At 51.7% G+C, this 24473-nt stretch overlaps 1 protein-coding gene across 2 annotated transcripts; it reads left to right on the top strand.

Annotated features, from left to right (window-relative positions):
- Positions 1 to 334: 334 nt before the first annotated feature.
- Positions 335 to 24251, top strand: Mocs1 (molybdenum cofactor synthesis 1). Of its 2 annotated transcripts, none has more exons than XM_051204212.1 (11): positions 335 to 499; positions 5324 to 5450; positions 7368 to 7535; positions 14574 to 14738; positions 16669 to 16730; positions 17005 to 17116; positions 17320 to 17432; positions 17775 to 17885; positions 20721 to 20841; positions 21280 to 21327; positions 23101 to 24251. In XM_051204212.1, exons 1-11 carry the CDS (start codon positions 377 to 379, stop codon positions 23859 to 23861), a joined length of 1911 nt encoding a protein of 636 aa, XP_051060169.1. In that variant the 5' UTR covers positions 335 to 376; the 3' UTR covers positions 23862 to 24251. The 2 variants fall into 2 exon arrangements, with proteins under 2 accessions (XP_051060169.1, XP_051060170.1); XM_051204213.1 differs by having other exon boundaries at positions 21280 to 21342; positions 23101 to 23222.
- Positions 24252 to 24473: the final 222 nt, after the last annotated feature.

Below are 24473 nucleotides of genomic sequence, written 5' to 3'. Positions count from 1 at the left end.
TGTAGGTTCTCAACACCCTTCAGCAACAAAAAGAAAAAAGTTTAAAAGATGTATTAAGAATATTTAAAAAGTAAGTTTAGCTTTCCTAAAAGTTTTCATGCCTCCCCTTTACATTCTGCATCTAAAGACTGCTTAAATCCAAGACCAGGCAAAGGAAAAGAACTTCTGCACAAGAACATGCTTCCGGCCTTGAAGGGGAGGAGCCACTGAACTACAACTTCCAGAGGGCCACGCGGAGCGGTGCTCTCGCTGATTGGCTACTTGAGCACCGCCCTCCGCTCCTCCCCGCCGAAGTGACCCGGAGCCGGGTCGGTCCCAGGCTACTACAGTGTTCTGGAGGCCTGCTCTAGACCTGGTGCTTCCCTTTGCTGGCTTCATGGCGGCGCGGTCTGCCTTCCGGATGCTGCGGCGGCTTCTGAAGTCCAGCGCCCGGGGCTGCAGCTCAGGCGCTCCGGTGTCGCAGCCCCGCCCCGCGGAGCCCTCGAGACCCGCCAGGGAGGTGAGCCCACCCAGCCCACCTGCACTCACCTACCTGGAAGGCGATCCAAGCATGCCACCCTGGACGTAGAAAAAGGACCCTGGCTTGGCCTGGGACGACCTGGACACTCACTGAGGGTTGCTTGAGTTCACTCCTACCTAGCGGGAGGGACTCTTCAAGAGTTTCCTTCCCCTGGATTCCGCTACCCTGGTGGTGCCACCTTCTAACAGGTCTCCGTGCTGCAGGAAATAGGGTTCACGGGGGGGGGGGGGGGTGAGGCTTAGGTTCCAGTGTTTTCGCCTTCCCTTTTAAACATTGTTCCCTCACCTCCTGAGTGGAGGGTGCCAGTTCATAGTCAAGTGTCGCCAGGACACCTGCTTCTTAATGTGACAGGAGCTGAGGTGTCACTCACACCGGTTGTCGCTTTGTAGTGGCAGTGCTCCATGATCTATCTTGTTTCTCTTGGGAGGGCTTTGCCTTGTCTTAGTCAGGAACAGAGCAAGACGAAGCTCCGGGTTAGGAGTTCCTCCTGCCTGCCTTCATAGTGTGGAGCAGGGTCCTTCGGGCCCGCAGCGAGTCACTGCTTTCCGTTTCAGTTTGTTTGCGAGGTTCGGGAAACATTTGCGGGGGGTGGGGGGGTCCCCTTTCCCATAGATCCATCCACTTCTCTTGTGCCTTCCAGGACTGGCCTTGATGCCCTGGGACCCTGGAGTTCCACAATGTCTGACTCTCTGGCGTTGCTCAAGACCCAGGCGGACTTTGCTGCCAGGATGTTCACTTCCTCACCCCTGCCTCTCCGCGATCCTCAGATAAAGCGGGCTCACTGTTGCAGGGATTTTCAAACCCTTGAACTTTGTACTTGATTGAGTGAGAACTCAGGAGAGCCAAGGCCACCATGGGAGCTTTAAAAATGATACTAGCAAAAGGAGCTTTCTTTTCCCTCATAATTAAGTTTTACTCTGTGAGAAGGCCTGTGCAGTGTGACTCACGTGATTCAGGCCACTCTAAGTCAGGGGAGCAGGGACTTACAACCCCAGCCCCTGTGCCGGCACCCTTCCTCAGATGCTCTGCCCGGTCTTTTATTTGGGGAGGGCGTGAGTGATCCAGCAGGAAGGGCACAGGCTCCAGAGCAGAACCCTGGGATTTAAGTGAGCCCCACATCTTATCGGCCATGTGTCTCTCTTCTCTCAGAGAATGGGACCTGGGTCTGTGGGATGGGGATGTTCGTGTTTTCATCATAGGGCGTCAATTCCATATGAGTTAATCTCGGCACTCAGGGCCTGGTGAACGCAGGCAGCCTTGCGTTGATGTGTGGCGATTATTGGTCCTTTTAGCCTGTGGCACATGTTGTAGTAAGTCCTGTTAGGCCCCTCCTACCTGGACAAGCAACCATTGTGTCGGCTGCAGAGGGACAGTGCCTCTGAGTCCCTCAGTGGGGACTGTGTTCCACTGTTGAAAGTCCCTGGATGCTAGGGCTCCCTTGGCCTTTCAAGGTATTTCTACAGAGGTTCCCACAATGCATGCAGCCAGCCAAGTCAATAAATGTTTTTGGATGTTTGAAGCACATTTAATGAGTTAGTTGGGACACTGAGACATAGGAGACTGGTGACCTTTTGTTGGCCTCTGGTCTTATATGGCTTTGAATCTGGGCTCCCGCTTTCCCTTGCTTTCTGTCTGTAAATCCAGAGGCTTGGACCAGCTCACCTTGTTCAGGGGCACAGGGCATGGGGATCTGTAAGAGAATCTTAGAGGCGAGATGAAGTTATGTATTCAGCTCCACTGCCAGTGGGCAGGAGCAGAAGTGGGGACATCCCAGATCCCCATCCGGCTTTCCATTCCCGCAGGGACCCTGTGCCTGCCCTGCCCTGCCCTGCCCTGCCCTGCCCTCCACAGGACTCTGGTGGTCTGAGATAGAGAGCCGTGGTGGACGCTCACTGGGTATCCTGTGTGTTGTGGTGTGGGTTGTAAGAGCTGGCCCTGGGTCAGTCTAAAGACAGATGGACAGCTTTCACTGATTCCAAGGGAGATCGATGACTGGGGTGGCCAGACATCTTCCCTAGTGGATTGAGCTCGATTCAGGTATACCCTTTCTTTCTCTGGTTCTCTATTCTGACTCCCCAGAGGCAGAAAGGAGTTTGGGCTGAAGCCTGAGTCTGCTGTCTTGGTGGGGTTAAAGATGGGGTGACCCTGGGTAAGGCACAGTCACCTAGATGTTCAGAGTTCTAGAGAAGACCAGAAACTGGCAAGACAATGTTGAAGACAGGAAGGAGGTATAGGAGAAAGCAGGGAGGGTCTTTGCTCTTCGCTTCAAACCTGCCCAGATCCTTGAATTCCATGTCTTAGGGAAGTGAACTATGCTGGTCAGGAGCCAGAGATGCAAAGAACACCCACTCTTAGGGCATGGGGGAGAAGGCCATACAATCAAGCTTGGGGCACCTCCTATTTAATAGTTTGAGATTTTGTGTGTGTGTGTGTGTGTGTGTGTGTGTGTGTGCGCGCGCGCGCGCGTAGGGGAGGGGTATGTTTGTGTGCATGTGCTTGAGTGTTTGGAAGCCAGAAGGCGATCTAGGATGTCATTCCTCAGGGGCTAACCACCTTGCTTTTGAGACAAGGTCTTTTACTGGGAGCCAGGGCTTACCGATTTGGCTAGGCTGGCTAGCCAGTAGGCACTAGGAATCTCTCCCTAGCTTTTAAAACATGGGTTCTGGAGTTTGAACTCAGGTGTCATGCTTGTAAAGCAGGCACTTCTCACCTCAATTAATGTAATCTAGGTAATCTCCATATGCCTAGAGGGGTTTGTCTCCTGGGCAGTTCTAGCTCCTGTCAAGTTGACAGTGTTAACCAGGCACAAATGGCAGTGGCTTAGTGATAGTGTTAAGGGAGCCATCAGTTGAATTAGATGAGATTGTCTTCTCTTTGCAGAAGAGGAGGCTGAGCAGGCATGCCCGATGACTGTTACTGCAGCAGCCATGTCAGAGCTCGTGCCCAGCTGGAGCAAGCCAGGCTTGGCCACCCCCCTCACAGTGCCAAAATGAGTCAAATTAATAGTGAAGAGCAGAAACAACATAGTTCTATTTAATGTGGACATATTGGGAAGAGTGATAAAGCGATTCAGTGGACTCCTCTCCCCACAAGTCCATCTTTGGGGTCCTGACACGAGGCTTAGATTTAAATAGAAAGCAAGAGCTGTGCATCCTGCCCACCAATGCCTCATCATTGTCTCAACCTCTGGCCTTCCAGAGAAGTGGTCTGGCAGGTTATCACCATTGTGTGAAATCTCCACAGGAAGACATGGTCCGTCACTGGCTGGCGTCTTTTCTTCCAGCATGAGACTCATGGGGGAATTCCAATTCCCTGTGGGTACCTTGTTTCAACAGTCCAGATAGACAATGAGCGACACAGCATCTCTCTAGAATGTTCTCAGCTCTGTGGACATTCCCATTACACAACCCTACAAGCCACCTGTGCCCCGAGATAGCTTGGGATGTGGCCTAACACAAAGCCATAACTTAAAACATTATGCTTGGGTTTTGTTTGTTTGCTTGTTTTAACAGAGTTGTGTGGTTCTTTATCTATGACAGCATGGTGTTACAACATCCGAAAGCATTTAAACTTTGTAGCTGACTGCCTTGTGTTGCAGCATTCTACGGCATATAAACTTTGTAGATGACAACATTGTGTTGCAACATTCAAAGGCACTGGCATGCCTGGAACTCAAGGGGATTCAGGTGCTTGGACCATAGCTAGAACCAGGTTGTTATTCAGGTTTACCTGGTCCAGAGTCTGCTCAGAACCAGGATTGCTGCTCCTAGATTAAAACTTTCCTCAGCCCTGGCTGCATAGTGGAGAGTTCAGACCACAGGAAGTGACTCTTGGGGGCAGGATTCCTCAGTGTCCTGGAAGCTCTGTGGTGAAAGCCATGACTGCCTGCCTTGAGAGCCTTGTGCCTATCTAGAAGTAGCGGGGTTTGCAGCTACCATTTTCCTATATATTACATATAGGCAGGCCTATATGTTACAGAACAGTTTGACATTCTGTGGTCAGCATTGGACCCCTTGGGTGGGAGAGTGTCGTCTCCACCCTCACCCCACCCCCGGGAGACTGAGAGAAATGAGGTGTGGGAGGAGAAGAGTCCTGGGATGGGGCTTGCTGTGTCCAAGCGATAAATTTGCTTGACCAGCTGGGAGGGAAGGGTGTGTGTTGGCAGACTGGGCCAGTGGCCAGCCCCTTAATCGGTCCTTGGCCAGGCTCGCTCTCAGGCTTCTGCTGAGTCATGTTTCTTGGTCTTCTCCCTCCTAGTTCCTGGATTTATTTGGCTCCTCCCTGGCCTTTGCACAACCATGTGTTAAGTTAGACAGGAACATCTAAACCACAGCGAATTGGAACCTGGAGTCATTTGCTAACGACTGCATTCCCTATAGTTGTTGATGAGCAGAACCTGGCCATTCAGACCCAAAGCTGGTTCCTAGGTTTCTCATCTCCTGGAGCTTGCAGCAATCCCTAGGCCCCACACAATGGCTGGCTAATCCTTCCTTTTGGCACTGGGTAAGGAATGTAAAGTACAGGGAAGAAGACCTTAGCCTCCCCAGCCCAGCAGCCTTCAGCTTGAGTGCACCAGTCTGGGCTCACTCCTGCAGGGAAGATGTCTCTACAGACTCAGTGGTGGGTGCATCTTCAGTCAGTCAGGGAGAGGAGCAGTCCAGGTTACTGTGGATAACGGGAGAGCTAGAGGTGCTGTGCAAGTTAAGGGAGAGGGAGCTCATCTCTGGGTTCCCTCAGCTCTCCACAACTGAGCCAGAGCTGTGGCACAGAGCCCGTAGCTTCATCGTGTCCCTGTCCTTGCAGGGGCTGTCCACGAGGGTCCAGTTCCTCCAAGAGCATGCAGCTCCCTTCTCTGCCTTCCTCACGGACAGCTTTGGCCGGCAGCACAATTACCTGCGGATCTCTCTCACAGAGAAGTGCAACCTCCGATGTGAGTCACCTCCCGGGTCACCTCGGGGACACTGCCCCTCTGCCAAAGTGACACCCACAATCCCTTCATACTCGAAAATTTTCACCCTCCCCTTCCCACCTCCCCACTCTCCTGACCTCTCATCGGCAACTGGTCAGCCTGTTCGCCGCTACACCGGGTTGAAGTTTGCTTTGGAATTATGGAAGCTAGGTTCTCCTCAGTGTTAGATTTGGGAACAGTTGTGGTCAGTTTTAGGATTAAGAGTAGGTCTGGGGCTCTTCTCCCTCTTTGGAGCACATTCCTTCTGTTTCTCTTCAGTACCCAAAGTCCCAGGGCGTAGCCTAGGCTGTGTGTGTGTCTGTGTGTGTGATAGGGACATTTCAGATGAGTGGTAAAGATGGCCATGGCTATGAGACGTCCCAGGCCTGGGTTGGACAACAACACGCAGACCCCTCTGTGCATTCCTGGCTGCTCCGGGGTTGTGTGCACTGTGAGGATCTTCCTCCTCTCTTTCCTTTCATCCCTGTTCGTCTCCCTCTTAGCCCCCCTTACCTGTTCCCTTCTTTTTCTCTCTTCTCCTCCCGCCCTGACTATATTTCTCAGTAAGAAGTATTGAGTAAGTCATTGCATATGTGTTTGGTCAATGTTTAACCAAACAAAATATTCTACAGGTGGGCTGCTCTGTTCTCACTGCCCAGATGTGCATTCAGTGTGCATGCTTGAGTCTGTGACTCCAAAAGGCATTTCCAAATAACTTTCTGGTATTGTAAGACGTTGATATCTACAAAGATCACACTGAGAACCTGGCAGCTGGGTTCCAAAGAAACAGAACCACACACACCGCGTTCACATGCGCGCGTGCACACACACACACACACACACACACACACACACACACACACACAATTGTAGGGGGCCAGGAGGTGGCTCGCTCAGGAAGTGCTTTCCATGAAAGTATGAGACCCTAAGTTCAATGTCTAAAAACAAACAAACATACAAACAAAAGATAGGGCCTGGCAGGCAGGGCATGGAGGTGCTCTCGTAATCCCAATGTTGGAAGACAGGGTTAGGTGGATCCCTTCACCGGCCAGCCTAGCTCAGTCAGCAAAGTCCCAATAAAAGTGAGACCCTGTCTCAGAAAATGAAGATGGAGAATGACTAAGAAGGACACTCCACATTGACCTTTGGCCTCTACATGCACATGTGCACTCGTGCATACACACGTACACATACACTCGCACATACACACACATGCACTCGCACATGCACACACATGCACTCGCACATACACACACACACGCACATGCACATACAAACACACACCTACACACACCTGCAAAAACAAAATCTCACAGTGATATAAGTTTGTGATTTTGTGTTGGGCCCACGTGGCTCATCGATAGGAATGGACGGACACAGCTATGAGTCTAGCAGATCTGGCCTAGCCTGGCAGCCTGTGGAAAGTGATGGTAGGAAATGGTTACCCCATTCTGCTCCTCCCTCTGCACAAAGGGCCCCTGGGTTTTCCGGCCTGATGGGTCTGGGGACATGGTAGTAACAGAGCGTGGTGCCTTTCACTGAACCAGACCCTTTTCTTCATCTCAGTCATGCACAGAAGAGTTGGCTTTATCACCGCGAGACAGAATGCGAATGGACTGTGCTAACGGACACAGGCCCACAGACTGGCTTCATAGGCCTTTCTAGGCTAATCTGCCCAGCTGCCTTCAGATTGAAGGAGCCAGCATCTCAGACTTTCTCCTTCTCTGAGCCACATCTTTCACCCATACTCAGCTCCCTGGTGGAGGGGTAGTAAGGCCAGATGACAGAGAGATGAGAAATGACCAGTGAGTCTGCAGTATTCAGACGGGGTTTGGGACTATAGTTGATACCTGCCTGCCACACCTGCCCCCTACCTCTTCATCCCTTTCCTTTTCTCAGGCCGGTATTGCATGCCTGAGGAGGGTGTGTCCCTCACCCCCAAGGCTGACCTACTGACCACAGAGGAGATCCTGACCCTTGCTCGGCTCTTTGTGAAGGAAGGTGTGGATAAGATCCGACTCACGGGTGGAGAGCCACTCATCCGGCCAGATGTGGTAGACATCGTGGGTGAGTTGGATAAATGCCATTGGCTGCTTTCATCTCTTGTCTCATTCAGCTGGACCCCAGTGCTAACTGGTGCTTACTTGACAGCTGTCACTCATGTAGACACCGAGTCCTGCAACACCCTCTAAGAGATGCGTGAGGAGGAATGATGGCCATGAGGGGTTCATCTTACTCAAGGTCTCAGCCACTAGATGCCAAGTCACAGTGTATGGCTGTGGCATTGAGTTCAGTGTCCCCACCAGGAGGCCCCTGTGACCATCTCCTGCTACCCACTACTCTGCCCCTTCTCTCCTCCTCTGGCCACACAGTTGGCTTCTTAGTGTTTCTCTTCCCTTTGCCAGGAGCTTATAATTTGCTCTCTGTCGGGTTCTCAGATTTGTCCAACTCAGCAGGACCACTCTGTCTCCAGCACATCCTGTGTCCTTCCAGATGCTTTCTCTCAGACCCTGGCACACTGCATGCTGTGAAACAGTTAGGTGTGCATGCATGTGTGTGTATATGCACAAGAATGCCAGTGCCCGAGGTGGCCAGAAGATGGGCATCATATCCCCTGGAGCTGGAGTTACAGTCAGTGGTGAGCCACCTGATAGTGCATACTGGGAACTGAACTCTTGTCCTCTGGAAGGGCAGTGTGTGCTCTGAGCCACTGAGCTGTCCCCCGGAGCATTTGGTATTGAGGGTCAGTATGTTAAGGTCATGCGGCTGTCTCTATGGTGGCCTTGTCAGCACTGACACTGAGGAGTCTGATGTCCCTTTGTTTGGTTCTTGCTTCTTTAAGGTAATTGATCTTTTCCTCTGAACGTTCTTAGTGTTCCCTTTTGTGGGTTTCCTTGAATTTTAAGAAGGTCTATATATACCGGTGAACAGGCTCTTCCTTTGTGTCTGGCTGGCGTTCAGTGTAGTTTCCGTTGTATAGTAAAACATTTCTCAGAAGCTTGGCAAACTTTTGCCTATGATCTGTGTAATACTTTGTTCTTTCCAGCACTTTCTTCTCTTTGTGTGTGTACTGTCTGGGTGTTACCATGTCTCTTCACTTCCATGTTTTTCAATTTAATAAATACATATATCTTAAGAATGTCATATAGTTATCTCCTTAAGGTAAGCATTGTTTTTGAGAAGTCTAATGTCACTTTAAAATACATACACACATACATAGACATGTGTGTTATACATACATATATGTGCGTATATATGTTGTAAAATTGTATGTGTATGTGACTTTCTATTTTTAGACAAGGTCTCATTAACCCAGGCAGGCCTTAACCCTCCTGTGTAACCAAGGATGGCCTTGAACTTCTGATCCTTCTGCCTCATCTCTCACGTACATGCAAATGACCCACTTAAGTGGTCGTTTGATTTCAGATTTCCTTATTCTTTTTTCCTTTGGGAGAGCAGCCTGATTTTCTCCTGGCTCCCTGGTTTCTCCTGGTTACTTGTTATCTTCTGTTCCCTTTATGTCAAGATTGCCTTTACCCTTAATCATTTTCAGGGTTTCTTCTGAAAGATTAAAGAGGCAGCCTTTGTAGTAACGCTCAGCCAGTTTACGTTAGAGTGTGCGGAAACCTGGGGTAGTTTATTGCTATGTGATGTTATACAAAGAATAAATACGTTTCGTTTGGAAGCGAAATGTGCTCCGAAAAATCACTTCTTTGTTTACTGACTTTGAAGTTTGTGCATTTCTTCCCTTTAACGCCACTTTAAGTGTCACAAGAAGGCTTGAGAAATGAAGCTTCTTTATCTTTTTAGAATTTGATTTCATTATTTCAGAATGATAATGTTTTTATCATTTTTATCTATTATGTTTATCGTTGTGTTGATTCATTTTTTTGTTTGTTTGTTTGTTACCTTGATACAAGCCAGGGTCTTCTGGGAGGAAGGAATATCAGCTGAGGATTTGCCTCTATCAGATTGGCCTATAGACAAGTCCATAGGATACTTTTTTATTAGTGATTGATGGTGGAGGGCCCAGCCCATTCTAGGTGGGCTGGTGGTCCTGGGTTCTATAAGAAAGCAGGTGGAGGATGCAGCATTCTTCCGTGGCCTGTGCATCAGCCCTTGCCCCCAGGTTGCTGCCCTGCTTGAGTTCCTGCCTTGGCTCCCCTTAGTGATGGACTAAGGTCAGAAAGCATTGGCCAAATAAACCCTTTCCTCCTCAAGTTGCTTTTGGACAAAGTCTTTATCACAGCAATACAAAACCTAGTAGGACAACCACACTTGTCTCGTGTTTGCTGATTCTGCCAGTTTTTTGCTTTCTCTCTCCCTCTCTCTCTCTCTCTTTTAATTAGGACTTTAGAGGAGTAGATTTGTGGGGGGTGGGGATGGCGGTGTGTATCTGCGTGGTCTATACACATGTGGGTGGAGGCCAGAGAAAGACACCTTTGTCCTGCTGTGTCACCCTCTACCTGATTCCCTTGAGACAGTCTCTAGCTGAGCCTGGACCTAGGCTGGCAGCCGGCAAGTCCCACTATCCTGTCTCTGTCCCCTACGGTGCTGGGTTCATACTCATTAAGGTCACAGGTATTAATGGCCGCATGCAGCTTGTTCTTATGGAGCATTAGGGTTTTTAACTCTTTTTCCTTCTTTTTTATTTTTATTCTTTTTGCTTGGATGGGAAGGGAGGACAGAGGAAGGAGGATGAGGGAGGGAAATAGAAAGGTCCCTTCATTTAGCCCCAGGTGAGGTGCCCTGGGTCTATGTTCTGTATGGTGTGGCTTTGTAGAAGTTTCCTGTAGTCCACCTAGCTGTGAAAACTCAAGCAAGGCAGAGTGGCAGGTCCTTTCAGAGCGTGGCAAGTGCCTTGCTGTCCCTTAGCTCTGCCAGTCACCTTCATCCTGGCCATGTTACATTCAAAACCACCGCCCACCTTCCTACAAGTGTCTATGTTGGCTTGCCTTTGTTTTTTATTGTTGATTTGGCAGAGGGAGCTCATAACCTCTCTCTCTTCCAAACAGCAACTGTTACTTTCTGCTAGTGAAAGGAATGTATGCCCATTTCAGAGGGGAAAGGCAAAGACAATTTTGCTGTTGGCCTCTGTGAGAGCGATCTATGGGGTGTGTGCCCCTCTGCACCTTGTGTAGGGCATTGTTGACTTTCTTGTGCCTGTTTCCAGTGCCCGACAAGAACAGGCAGGGAAGGATGATGGCTTGGTTCATGGTGGCAGAAGTTTGCTGTATGACTGTGGGTCAGGAAGCGGAGACTGGACAAACTGAGGCAGCTATAACCCTCTAGCCCTACCTCTACAGTCCTATGGTCTGTCAGCCAGGCCCAAAGTCCCAAAGGTCTCATGCCTTTGCTAAACGGTACCACCAGCTGGAGACCAAGTGTTGAATCAAATGACCATGCGGGCATTTCACATTCATTTAAGGTACAGCGCGCCTTTCCCTATACCCAGAGCGTTCGTTCGTTCAGTGTTGTTTGTGGTTATGCCATTCTAGAGAAACTTTGTTCAGCCAACTCTGTACTCTTGACTAACTGAATTGTTTCCAGGGTACCTTGCAAATGTGTGGCTCCAGTAAACGTTAGGTTACATTTTGACAAGTAACATTCCAGGTCAAGGCCTTTGTAAAGCCTCCTGCATGGCTTCTCTTCAGAGAGCCTGAGGAATTTCATTCTTACACCTGAATATGCTATTGTGTGACAGGCTTTCCTTGGGGAGTCACAACAGATACACATGTGTGCGCACACACACATACACAGTACATATTTACCCCCCAAGAGACCAAAGTAACAGGATGTGTCTTGTTAAACCAGTGAGGTTTTGGGGGTTACTAACAGGAGTAGAAATGAGGGGTTACTTCCAGATGCAGCAGTGGCACAAGGCACCTGGTCATCAAAAGCCCCTCTCCCCAACATGAGTGACAAATCAGGAGAGCTGTGACCCAGGAGCCTTCTGCACAGCTTGTAGGCGGCTCACCAGGCCTCTCGCTACAGTTGGGCTGTGCAGTCTCCTTCCCCAGAAATGTGCTCCCTTTTACTCTGAGGAGGGACCCTCAGGGGCCACCTACTACTTCTCACAGACTTGGGACCTTTTGTTTGCCTCCTGAGGCTCACGAGACCCCTCTCCCTCCTGTGGGAAATGTTTCATTTTGGAGGTAACTACCTATAGCTTACTGGTTTTTCATAAACCAGCTAGTTAATTTGGCAACATGTTGTTTTTTTTTAGTTCAGCTAGAGTTCGGCACTTGACTCTTACTCTCTACTGTCATATAAAGCTGAGGAAAGGTCCTGGTCCAAGGGCCAGGAGGATCTTGTCCTTGTCACAGTTGGTAGAGAATGAAATCAAGTGAGAGTCAAGGCATGGGTACTGCCTGTTTGCTCACCATGCTGGACAGTCTTGTTTTAACTTTAGCACAAGCTAAAGTCATCTGAGAACAGGGAATCTCAGTTAAGAAAATGCCTCCGCAGGTTTGGGCTAGAGGCAAACCTGTAAGGCATTTTCTTAGTTAGGGATTCATGCGGCAGGGCCCAGCCCATTGTGGGTGGTGCTGTCCCTGGGCTGGTGGTTCTGGGTTCTATAAGAAAGCAGGCTGGGTAAGCCATGAGGAGCAAGCCAGTGAGCAGCATCCTCCATGGCCTCTGCATCAGCTCCGGACTCCAGGTTGCTATCCTGTTGAGTTTCTGCCCTTTGTTTTTGATGATGAACTGTTATATGGAACTGAGTGAATAAACAGTGAGTAAACCATTTCCTCCAACTTGCTTTTGGCCATGGTGTTTCATCACATCAGTAACCCTAACCAAGACCCTTCGATTGCAAAGGAAAACTTGTTCATTATAGAAAAAGAATAGTTATTTTAAAAATTTTTATCTAGTCTTTGATGAAAAGTAACTACCATGAACATTCTGACATTGTATTATTAACTTTGTGTTACTGCAGTGAAAAACCTAGGCAACTCATTTTATTGAGAGAAAGGTGTCTTTGAATGGCAGTTCTGGAGATTCGAACTCTGGTCAGGTGGGCGTCATGCTGACCTGGTGAATGCTGGAGTATATATCACAGTCATGAGCCAGGAACAGAGGATGCTCAGAGCCTCTAGTCCTCCCGTAGCCACCCCCCCTCCTCCTCCACAGGCCCCATTACCTCCCAGTAGGAGCACTCTAAGGACCAGCCCTTTACCACACAGGACCTTCAGGGACACTGGACAGGCAGACTGTAGCTCACAGTACATCTTCTACCACTGCTGGGTCTGACTGACCAGTACTGTTTCCTTCCCTGTTCTTTTATGTGGAGTTCCCTAGGATTCCTTTTGTTCTGGGGACTTGGGAGATGGCTTAGTCAGTAAAGTGTCTACTGTGCAGGCGTGAGGACCCATGTAAAGTGTCTACTGTGCAGGCGTGAGGACCCATGTAAAGTGTCTACTGTGCAGGCGTGAGGACCCATGTAAAGTAATGACCCATGTAAAGTGTCTACTGTGGCAGGCGTGATGACCCATGTAAAGTGTCTACTGTGCAGGTGTGAGGACCCATGTAAAGTGTCTACTGTGCAGGCGTGAGGACCCATGTAAAGTGTCTACTGTGCAGGCGTGAGGACCCATGTAAAGTGTCTACTGTGCAGGCGTGAGGCATGCTCTGCAGTGTCAGTACTGGGTGGGGGCAGGGACAGGAGGCTCTGTGAGGATGCTCACCAGCCAGTCCAGCCAAGCCAGTCAGCTGCAGGTTAAGTGGGAGACCCTGTTTCAAAGATGCACATGGAGAGTGATTGAGGTTTCTGGCCTTCACATGTCTTTCTGGTACTAACTTGCTGAATTTAAGCAATTTTCTTAATTTCTTGACGCCTCTTTCCTTGCCTACCAAATGAGGAACAATCTCTGTTCTGCAGCTTCAGTGAGCTAATCTGTATGATGCTCTTAGTAGAGCACCCATCCCAAGGAGAGCACTCATCCCAGGATGAGCATCCATCCATCCCAGGGAGAGCACCCATCCATCCCAGGGAGAGCACCCATCCATCCCAGGGAGAGCATCCATCCATCCCAGGGGGAGCATCCAGCCCAGGGTGAGCACCCATCCATCCCAGGGAGAGCACCCATCCATCCCAGGGAGAGCATCCATCCATCCCAGGGAGAGCACCCATCCATCCCAGGGAGAGCACCCATCCCAGGGTAAGCACCCATCCAAGGGTGAGCACCCAGCCCAAGGAGAGCACCCATCCCAGGGAGAGCACCTATCCATCCCAGGGAGAGCACCCAGCCCAGGGTGAGCACCTATCCATCCCAGGGAGAGCACCCATCCATCCCTGGGAGAGCACCCATCCATCCCAGGGAGAGCACCCATCCATCCCAGGGAAGGCATCCATCCATCTCTGGGAGAGAACCTATCCCATGGTGAGCACCCTGCCTAGGGTGAGGATTTCTGTGGCTGTGAAGAGACACCTTGACCACGGCAACTCTTTTAAAGGAAAGCATTTAATTGGGGCTGGCTTACAGTTTCAGAGGTTTACTATTATCGTCCTGGTGGGAAGCAAGGCAGCATGCAAGCAGACATGGTGCTAGAGGAAGGGGCTGAGAGCTCTTCTGTTTGACTCACAGGCGACAGGAAGTGGTCTGTCACACTGGGCAGGATCTGGAGCGTGTATGAGACCTCAAAGACCACCTCCACAGTGACACACTTCCTCCAACAAGGCAACACCCACTCAACAAAGCCACGCCTTCTAATAGTGTCACTCCCTTTGGGGACCACTTTCCTTCAACCCACCACACAGTACGCCATCTGTTGGTCTTCATTCTGGTTCTTACTTGTATGAATGTTTTTGCCTGTATGCATGTATGTGTGCCACATATGTGCCCGGCAGTGAGGTCAGAAGAAGGCTTCAGCCCCTGGAAACAGAGTTACAGGTGGTTGTAAGTTGCCGCCTGCATGCTGGAAACTGAACCGGCTTTTGTGCAAGAGAAACGAGTGGTCTTAACAGCCAATCGGTACGTCCATCCATCCCCTCACCCTGGTTTTTATTTCCACGATTGTTACCAGGCCCAGCAGAAGCCCCTTTGCGCTCCATCCCTGCCGCTTCCCCAGGGAAAACAGTCTGACGCTCTCCTCCTGTCTCTCCAGCACAACTTCATCGGCTGGAAGGGCTGAGAACCATCGGTGTCACTACCAACGGCATCAACCTAGCCCGGCTGCTGCCCCAGCTCCAGCAGGCAGGGCTCAACGCTGTTAACATCAGCCTGGACACTCTGGTGCCGGCCAAGTTTGAGTTCATCGTCCGCAGGAAAGGTGATCACAGCAGGCCGGCCGAAGTGTGGGTCTCCCCGGGGCTTTGCTGCTGCTGCTGCTGCTGCTGCTGCTGGTGTGTGTGTGTGTGTGTGTGTGTGTGTGTGTGTGTGGCGGGGTGTTCACTTCCTCCAGGTGTCTAGATCATGGAAGTGCTCGTGGTAAGGCTCCGTAAGGGACTAATGCCAAGGCCAGGTTGTTTGCCTGGAGACACATGGATGGCTGGGGCAGAAGTGGCCGCCCTGAAGTGTCAGGCCCTTGTCTTTAAGCCTCTCTTCCTCACACCCTGCTCCAAATATGGGTAGTCCATCACTGAGGGCTCTGGGAGGTCAGAGGGGTGCTAGGAAACGCAGCTCGCCACCCTCTTCTTCTGGCACAGTGTCAGTGCCGGCCTGGATGTCCTCCTCCTTCCCTGCCCGGTGTGCAGGTCCTGCTTGCAGCATTCCAGAAAGCTCTGGCTGAGGCTCCTCCCTCTGGCTGAGGCTGAGCTCTGGCTGAGTCATTCACTGTGGCAAAATTTAAAGTGTAGTAACACAGTTTTAATGTGTTTTTAAACTCATGCTTTGTTTTTGTTGGGGGGATGTGTGTGTGTTCGTGTCCTGTGGTTGCGTGTGCGGGTGGAGGCAATAGGGCAGCCTCCTCTTCCTCCTCATAATGAGTTGTCCATCATGCGTTTCTGAGATAGCCTCTCTGGCTGGGATCTGGGATACACTCATTTAGACTAGTCAGGCTGGCCAGTGAGCCCTGGGACTTTACCTCTCTCCTCCTCCTGGGGTTGGGATTATAAGCACGCCTCCCTCATCCAGCTTTTTACACGTGCTGGGGATCGAACTCAGACTCTCATGCTTGTGCATGGGACGCTGCCCAGACCCTGCAGACTGCTGGAACAAAGCATACGATCACATAGAACAGCCTTTGCTGATCTCACGGTGTCCGCTGACCTGCCGTGGGGAGGGGGGCAACTCAGAGCAGGAGGGAGCTGGATTGAGGAAGAGATGGTTCTGCTGGCCCAGTGGCACAGAGGATTTGGATCTAGGCTCCTTCCTCTGAGGAGCCTGTGAACAGAGAGCAGGAGGCCTGGCGGGAGGGGGAAGTGGGAGGGTGCTTCAGGCTGGGCCCCATCTGTGTCTGTCCCTCCCTTGCCCCCTTCCCCAGGGACACATTCCTCCCCGCCCCCCATTATGCTGTGGTATTCACCTGCCCCTGGAGGGAAGGGCTGAGAACATACCAGTGAGAGGGGCCTGCATCATACAAGATGGGTGTGAAGACTGCAGGCGGGCCTCAGTTTCCCCATCTAGACTGTGCAAAGGCTTGGCTAACTGTGGCCCACGGGTCGCATCCAGCTCACAGCCTTGGAGCCAGAAATGTGTTTTACCGATGACATTTGTAATCATTAATCCTTGAGAACATGACCTGTGAACCCCAATTAAACAATATTGAGCCCCAGAGAAAATAGTCATTCCCATCTCACGTTACGAAAAACCAAGGGACCCAGTGCCCTCTTCTGACCTCCGTCAGCACCAGGGACACCTGTGGCGTACAGACATACATGCGGCTAAGCACACATATACATAAAACGAAATAAATACAAAGTGGCAACAGATGAAGGCTCTGAGGAATGCACCCCAGGATGCTCTGGCCTCCAATTGTGCATGCACTCCTACAAATAGACCAGCATGCACACGTACATACGTAACTCCAAAAAGGAAGTGTACCTTAAAAAGAAAAGTCATATTGCTGTACTTTGAAATTAGTAAAAACATGCTTTGTGTCACCTGCCCACACAGAGTCTGGGTGCTGCCTCTTGGCTTTTGTAACCTGAAATGTTCCTTGTCGGGCCTGCGGGAGGAAAGTCGCTGGCCTCTCAGCCAGTGTGGATCTGGTTGTTCCGGGACAAGGCAGTCCCTGAGTCCTTGCTTCTCCCTCTCCACAGGCTTCCACAAAGTCATGGAGGGTGTTCACAAAGCCATTGAGCTGGGTTACAAGCCTGTGAAGGTGAGCACCTGTCACCTGCTGACTCCGCCTTCCTCCCTGACCCTGCCGGCCCCTTGACAGCCCTCAGCCTGACCAGTGGATGTGTACCTCCCAATACTCTTGCCAATCACATCCGGCCCCCACTTCTCCCTCACTGGGAACAGAGACTGCCCCAGCCCTGAGAGTAATGGGAGGCGTAGATTGTCCCGAGCAGTGCCACACCCCGCCACACCCCAAAGGTCATCCTCATGAAGGCACGTTGGAGACAGTTCTCAGTGCCCTTGTCCTTGGTCAGGTGAACTGTGTGGTGATGCGAGGCCTGAATGAAGACGAGCTTCTAGACTTTGTGGCCTTGACAGAAGCCCTTCCCCTGGATGTGCGCTTCATCGAGTACATGCCATTTGACGGTGAGTGACAGGGGCTTGGTGGGGACAGAAGGGGTGTGTGGGCCTCGGGGCGGTACCAGGTACTGCTAAGACCTGGGGTGGTGGGAGGGCAGTGTGTGGTGCTCTGGGGTCACACATGGGTGTGATCTGATCCTTGGGCAGGGTCCCCTTCATCTCTGGTCCAAAAGCCCCCCCACCCCTCTGCCACCCGCAACCAAATGCAGGCAACAAGTGGAACTTCAGGAAGATGGTTAGCTACAAGGAGATGCTGGACACCATTCGACAGCGGTGGCCAGGGCTGGAGAAGCTGCCCGAGGAGGACTCCAGCACAGCCAAGGTTAGGGAGCGTGGGTGGTTGCTGGATGTGGCTGTAAGTCCAGAGCACAGCGGGGAGTGCAGCTTGGGAGAGCAGCCTAGACTTGGAAGGGTAAGACCAAGTGGCTTCAGAGGTCATGCAGGCAAATGGAGCAGCAGCGCTGGCCCTGTCCTCCACATGACCTTCTGGAGGCCTGGCATCCCCAGACACCTGTATCCATAGCAACTCCTCTCTAGAGCAAGGCCAGGCCACGGCAGAGGCGTATGGGTCACCCACCACACTGTGAGGGAGCTGCAGAGTGTGGGGGAATCTTGGGAGTGAGGGAGAGCCCACCCTGTCCCTTCCACCGCCCTTCTCCCCTAGGCCTTTAAGATCCCTGGCTTCCAGGGCCAGATCAGCTTCATTACCTCCATGTCCGAGCATTTCTGTGGGACCTGCAACCGACTGCGCATCACAGCTGACGGGAACCTCAAGGTGAGCATCCCACCCCCGGGAGCCCTTGCTACCGGTCTCCTCACATTCCACCTGAGCTTCTGATTAGAGCGGAGATCAGTGCTCAGTGCAGGGGAACTTGGGGGTGACCAGAGTGCATCTGATTTGTGTTGCAGTCACCCTCTTCCCTCAATCCTTCATCCTTTGGGACCTCAGAATAGCTTCTGGTTCATCGGGGATCCTTTCCAGCACTCAGTGCTGCCAGAGGGGGACCTAAAGGGTTGTTATCCCTGGGACATCTGGTTGACCTTTTCCACACAGCCAGGGGCACACTCTGAAAACAGGCCCATTACTTGGGTAATTGTCACTCATGCTTGAGCTTGAGTCTGGGAAAGGCTCATTACCTTAAGGCCATAGGAACTCATTGGCACCTTCAAAGAGGTAGTGGACAGAAACATAGTGACCCTCTGTACCAGGCATGTCTGTGCTGGCAGTGAGGATGGTGGGCTCCAGGACCTCAGAGACCTTGAAGAAGGGCTGAGACCTGGACTCGCTCTGCCTGAATCAGATCTGGGAAGTCCACACTGTTGAGAGCTGTGTTTCAGATCAACTTGTTCCTCTGACTAGGGAGCGATGTGAAGTTTCTGAACAAGAGGGAGACATGCTCTTCATCTTTGTCAGATTTGAACTTAAACTCGTTAAGTTGATATGGAGCAATGACTAAGATACATACATATGTGAGGGTAAAGCTATGAGATTGCATGGGGAGATGGCTGAATGTGTGGGGTGATAGTGTGAGGAAGATGACTCAGCAGAAAGGTACTTGCTATGCAGTCACGGAGACCCAAGTTTCGATCTCCAGCTCCCATGTAAAAAGCCAAGCATGGCTGCACACTTGTAATCCCAGTGCTGGGCAAGTGGAGAGAAGAGACTCTGGAGCTCACCGGCCTGCTAGTCTAGCCAAGTTGCTGAAATCTAGGTCAATGAGAGACCCAGTCTCAAAAACTACTGTGGAGGTCAGTTGAGGAAGACACCTGATATTGACCTTTGGCCTCCATGCATGCACACTGTTGCTAATTTAAGAAAAGTGTCACTTGAGAGAAAGATGCCATGTGATAGGGTCAAACAGAGGGTTTTTATTAGGGAAAGGGGGTGGAGAGACTGGCCACCAGAGATAGGAGCAACAAAAGAGAGGAAAGAGGGGGAGGGAGGGATGGATGGACAGAGAGAGGGAGAGAAAGGAAGAGAAGAGGATGGGAGGTGGGCAGGGTCCTTTTAAAAGGGAAACAGTGAATGGGCACAGATGATGCTCTTAGTGGCTGCAGCTGAGGCTACATCCTGTCAGAACCCCATGGACAGGCCAGTACAGATGCCTGAATACTAACATGCGCGCGCGCGCACACACACACACACACACACACACACACACACACACCTATATACAGGAAACATAGACACACATATGCATAAGAAAAAAGTATGGGACAGAATAATGAAAGAGCTTAGTGGTGTAGGAGGAGGGGAATGTGTGGGGTGACTGCTGGGCCGGGAATTTTAGGATTGGGGTTGGAGCTGCAGGTCTGGGGTCAGCCCATTTGAATACAGAAAGAAAGAAGTATACACTGAGTTGTTCCAGAAATGCCTGGGAATACAGTTGGCATCTGTCCATCAAGGTCCTATAGGAAGTGTAAGGAAGACATTTGAAGAGAATGGGATGGTTATTTAGTGGAAGCCGAGAACCGAGGGGGTGATGTCACCGAGGGATGATGTCACCGAGGGGGTGATGTCACCGAGGGGGTGATGTCACCGAGGGGTGATGTCACCGAGGGATGATGTCACCGAGGGGGTGATGTCACCGAGGGGTGATGTCACCGAGGGGTGATGTCACCGAGGGGTGATGTCACTGAGGGCCAGTGCGGCTGCAGCCTTGAGGGGAAGGGGTGGTGCTTCAGCTGTGGAGGGAATTCCGCAGGGCCTCCCCTTCCTCTCTCCTGATCTCCAGGCAGAAGCCAGCACAGGGAAGCCCGAGTGTCAGTGAAGGGTGGAACAGAGCCTGGGCTCCGTGCTGTGGGAATGGGGAACCAGACCTCCTGTCTTACAGCCCTGGCTGCTCCAGGGCTCGGCACTCCCTGGCTTTCCAGACATTCTTCTGTGCCTGACTAGCACATCTGACAGACACATAGGTTGTAGCAGGGTGGTTTGTTGGTTTTCTGCATGACCTTAGCCATCCCCATCTTAGGACCAAGTTTCTCACAGAAGCCAGGGAACATTGACTTAAGACTAAATGACTACAGAAGTCATCTCCAGCCAGGTGGGATGCTCACATTTGTCACCCCAGCACAGTCAGATGGAGGAGGGTTCCTGTCAGTTCCTGGCCATCCTGGACACTATAGTATGAGCTAAAAAAAATGAGACTCTTGTTTAGAAACAAAAACTCCAAGGCTGTCCTTTCCAACAGCCCTCTGCTGCAAATGGGTGGCAGGTGGTAATGTCCACACCGGAAGGAACCAGGAAGGACTGATGGGAAACAGGATGCATGTTCCACCTCCAGGGTACCCAGCTATTGATTGGGGTCCACTCTCGTGATAGAGGCTTCATCATCAGCTATCTCAGAAAATAACAGCAGTTCTGGCTCCGTATGCTCGCTCTTCGTATCTATTTAATTCTCATTGCGTACTGTACACTGTGAAAGGAGTAGAGCTAAGCCCCACACAGAAGTCTGATTTTGCCTGCTGCTTGCCTAGCTTTTCTGGCCCCGTCCATCCAGTCCCTTGTGTCCCCCATGGCCCTGGGTGAGCCTGCCGGGAGGGAGGCTTGAGCACTGATGCTCACCCTGGTAGGGCTGGCGGCTTAGACTTGTTCTCTCATCTGCACCAGGTCTGCCTCTTCGGGAACGCTGAGGTGTCCCTGCGGGACCACCTGCGGGCGGGGGCATCTGAGGAGGAGCTTCTGAGAATCATTGGGGCAGCCGTGGGTAGGAAGAAGAGGCAGCATGCAGGTAAGGGCTGGGCGGGAAGGCTGGGCTGGCGGGAGTGGGCAGGGTTAGTGTGAAACAAGCTTGGAGGAGAGGGTGCAGGGGTAAAGCAAGCCTGGACCAAGGGTGCCGGTCTAAGTGTCCTTGTGGCCACTCCTATTGGATTTGGGTGTGGTGAGAAAATCAACGTAGCATGAGCTATACAGGGAGACCCCAAATTCTCTTGAACTGAGATATCACTGGCTCTTGGGAGAGAGGGAGGGAGCGCCAGGTCCCTGGGCATCTCCAGGCTGCTCTCTGGGCTCCACCTTGCAGTAACAAATGTGAGAGAGGGATATTGTCACAATGCCTGTGCTGTGCATAGGACTTTGGGGCCACATTCATTCACCTGTGTGTTTCAGTGGATTCTCCCTTCTCTGTCCTCCCCCGCTTTCCTGTCTGTCCGTCCTTCCCTCACACCAGGCATGTTTAACATTGCCCAGATGAAGAACCGGCCCATGATCCTCATCGGTGGGTGACCTATCAGTACGTAACTACTTACCCTTGTCACTTGGAGGGTCCTGTGGGGTGGTGGGGGTCCCCTCAATGAGATAACTCCTGCTCGGCTCCGTGATATTCTTCCTTTTTATTTTTTGGATCTCCTTCATCTTTTCTTAAACTCCCGATGTCTACCATGTCTTCCCTGCCCACAGCAACCCGTCTGTCTCCGGACGTAAAGTGGTCCTTTGCCCTATCTCGAAATCAGGGCAGGGTCTTCTAAAGACCTGATGCTCACTGAGTTAGCTCTCCTAGGAGAGTAGAGCTGCGCCACCGCTGTGAAATCTCCCAGCAGGACACAGGTGTCCCTTCTCTGTCACATGGGGCTACCTGTGTCTATGCGTGGCCCATCAGTTGACCCAGCAAGGCAGCCCTCTGAACACCCAGGATTTGAGCTTTCCATTTCCTGCACACCTCAAGTACAAGGTGCTTCCTCAAGTGAAAACACCACTTTTAAAGCCCCAGGTAGTGTCCTCTCCTGGGGAACGCGGCTGGTCCCTGTTGCTCTGCTCGGTGCCCAGGTGGCAGCAGATGACGCCTTGACGCCCTACGTGTCACACCCAGATTCAGGCCTCCCGAGTTAGCACAGTGGAACTGCAAAAGCACTAAGGACCCTGAAGGAAACGGCTCCTTCCTCCAGAGCTTGGAGCAGAGTAGCCTACAGGCCCAGAGCAAAGCTGATCCCCTGGGCCAGAGATAGCCCAGTGACGCCTCAGCACACTGGCCACCCAAAGCAGGAGAGGCATTCCACTGGGGAAGGTAGCGTAGTCATCCTCCAGCCCCCGGATATACATCTTCACAGCTAGGGACGGGGATGCCTTGATGCTGCTCCCTCTGCCCGACAAGGGTGGGGCTCAGGGTATGATGGAGAATCCCTTGTCTTGTGTGGCGTGACTAGTCTGGCCTGGTCTTCATAACACAAGAGTTTCCTCTGTCAGGGCCTCTCTGACGCTCTCAGGGACCCTGCCCACTCGACCCTGAGTTGGTAGGACCAGGTATCCAGTCGTGTGAGTTCTCAGCTGCTGCTGTCGGGGTGCTGGCACTGGTCTTTTGTCTATTCTCTGGGAAACAGCAGTCTGCAGAAGCCCCAAGGTTTTCTGGACATGGGTACCAATCTGTCACTTAATGCCCATACAGGGGCTTGACATTGCTTACATAGATGAACTGTTTGCTTGATGTCTTACCTGCCAATGACATGGTTGCTTTGCATTCTCCATTGGAAGTATCAAGGTGAAAATACCTGTGATTGGTAATTCAGACCTAGCTAGTCTTGGGAAAACGAATGCACATCAAAAGGCTGTCCCAGGCATCGGTCTTCAGGCCTAAGGCATGTCATAGCAGAACTCTGGGGACCAAGTTCAGACGCACTGGAAACAAGCAAGTGGCCTTGCACCAACCCTGCCTGATGAGCACAAACCTTCTAGGCACCTTCTCTTTGGTTTCTTCTCTGCCTGCTTGTTTCGCTTGTTTTATTTTGTTTTCCAAGACAAGATTCCTCTAGCCTGTAGCCCTAACTGTCCCGAACTCCCTCTGTAGACCAGGCTGGCCTTGGACTCACAGAGACCCACTCGCCTCTGCCTCCCGAGTCCTGGGAATGCGGGCCTGCACCACCACTGCAGCCAGCTCTCTGTCTGCTTTTGGTTTTTCCTTCTCCCCAGTGTGAATGAGAACATGTTGGGGCAGTAAGGGGTCAGGAGAGGTACTCATTTGCAGGCTCAGTCTCTTCTCTTCCCTCTTGCCTTTCAGGGGCATTTTTGATGCTTCAAGATTCCCCACCAGCTACTTGGAGCCTTTTCTCCTGGGATCCCCTGCGTGTTCGGAGTCCGAGTGCCAGGGAGAACCTCTCTGATAAGATGGCAACTTTGTGGGAAAAACTCCGTGTTCCCATGGCCCTTCCTCTGTTTCAGCAGTGCCTGGGGTCTGGCTCCCCTCAGAGACACTACAGCCACTACCCAGACTCTGACACTCACTCTAAGTGCCTTAGCAAAGACTCACAGGGTCCTGCTGTCCCCTCAGGACCAGGGCCAACCTCAACTCAGCTAACTCATGTGGATTCAGAAGGACGGGCAGCTATGGTAGATGTGGGCGGGAAGCCAGACACACTGCGGGTGGCTGTGGCCTCTGCTGTGGTCCTTCTTGGACCTGTGGCCTTCAAGCTTGTCCAGCAGAGCCAGCTGAAGAAGGGAGATGCTCTCACAGTGGCCCAGCTGGCTGGAGTCCAGGCAGCCAAGCTAACTAGTCAGGTGATCCCCCTGTGCCACCATGTGGCCCTGAGCCACGTGCAGGTACAGCTGGAGCTGGACAGTACACGCCATGCCGTGCTGATCCAGGCATCATGCCGGGCCCGGGGCCCCACTGGTGTAGAGATGGAGGCGCTGACTTCGGCTGCCATGGCTGCCCTTACGGTGTATGACATGTGCAAGGCAGTCAGTAGGGACATCGTGGTGGCAGAGGTAAAGCTGATCAGCAAGACTGGGGGTCAGCGGGGGGACTTCCATCGGGCTTAGGGAGCCTCACTCACTCACTGTGGTCATGGCTCCCAAGGGATACAATTTAGGCCAAGGAAAAGATGTCACATTCCTCTAAATCTAGTCACTGTGACCTAGGGTCACTATGATATTTATAGTGAGATGTTCTCAACCTAAGACACCTCCGTCCTTGACACCTTCCAGGACTCCAGCCTTGGGAGGTTTGATACTGGATCCCCACCCCCCAGTCATGCCAGAGTGCTTGAGTTGTTTCAGATGGATAGCTTTAAGCAGCCCTTCTCATTAGGGCCCTCTCCTCTCTTCCTGGGGAGATAATAAGGGCTCACTGAGCAGAGGAGCCCACTTTGAGGAGGGAAAAGCACAAGCTTCCTAAAGAGTGGGTCACAGTGATCCCACTGCCTGGCTTCCAGCCCTCTCCAAGGGGACGTACATTTATGGACGGTATCACTAAGGACTCGTGCCAACCTTTACCCACGCCCGCTTCTGCCTACTGCGGTCTGCCCACACCTCTCCTCTGGCGCATATCAGGGAAAGAAGAGAGTTGAAGGTGACCTTCACCCCTCCGTGCACAAATAAAGCCAGCTTTGGAGATGAGGCGTGAGGACTCTTGTCTGTAAGAAGGGCACAGCT

Source organism: Phodopus roborovskii, unplaced genomic scaffold (genome assembly GCF_943737965.1).
Source record: "Phodopus roborovskii unplaced genomic scaffold, PHOROB, whole genome shotgun sequence".
NCBI classification, from domain to species: Eukaryota; Metazoa; Chordata; class Mammalia; order Rodentia; family Cricetidae; genus Phodopus; species Phodopus roborovskii.
Note: the sequence above shows the minus strand (reverse complement) of the source record. Positions and strands in the feature narration are given on the sequence as shown.

What these genes read in the sequence shown, in the direction of transcription:
- Mocs1 (XM_051204212.1), top strand. Translation starts at nt 377, where the DNA reads ATGGCGGCGCGGTCTGCCTTCCGGATGCTGCGGCGGCTTCTGAAGTCC. An exon ending in CCTCGAGACCCGCCAGGGAG is followed by an intron (nt 500 to 5,323) that starts GTGAGCCCACCC and finishes CTGTCCTTGCAG; the next exon opens with GGGCTGTCCACGAGGGTCCA. An exon ending in AGATGTGGTAGACATCGTGG is followed by an intron (nt 7,536 to 14,573) that starts GTGAGTTGGATA and finishes CTGTCTCTCCAG; the next exon opens with CACAACTTCATCGGCTGGAA.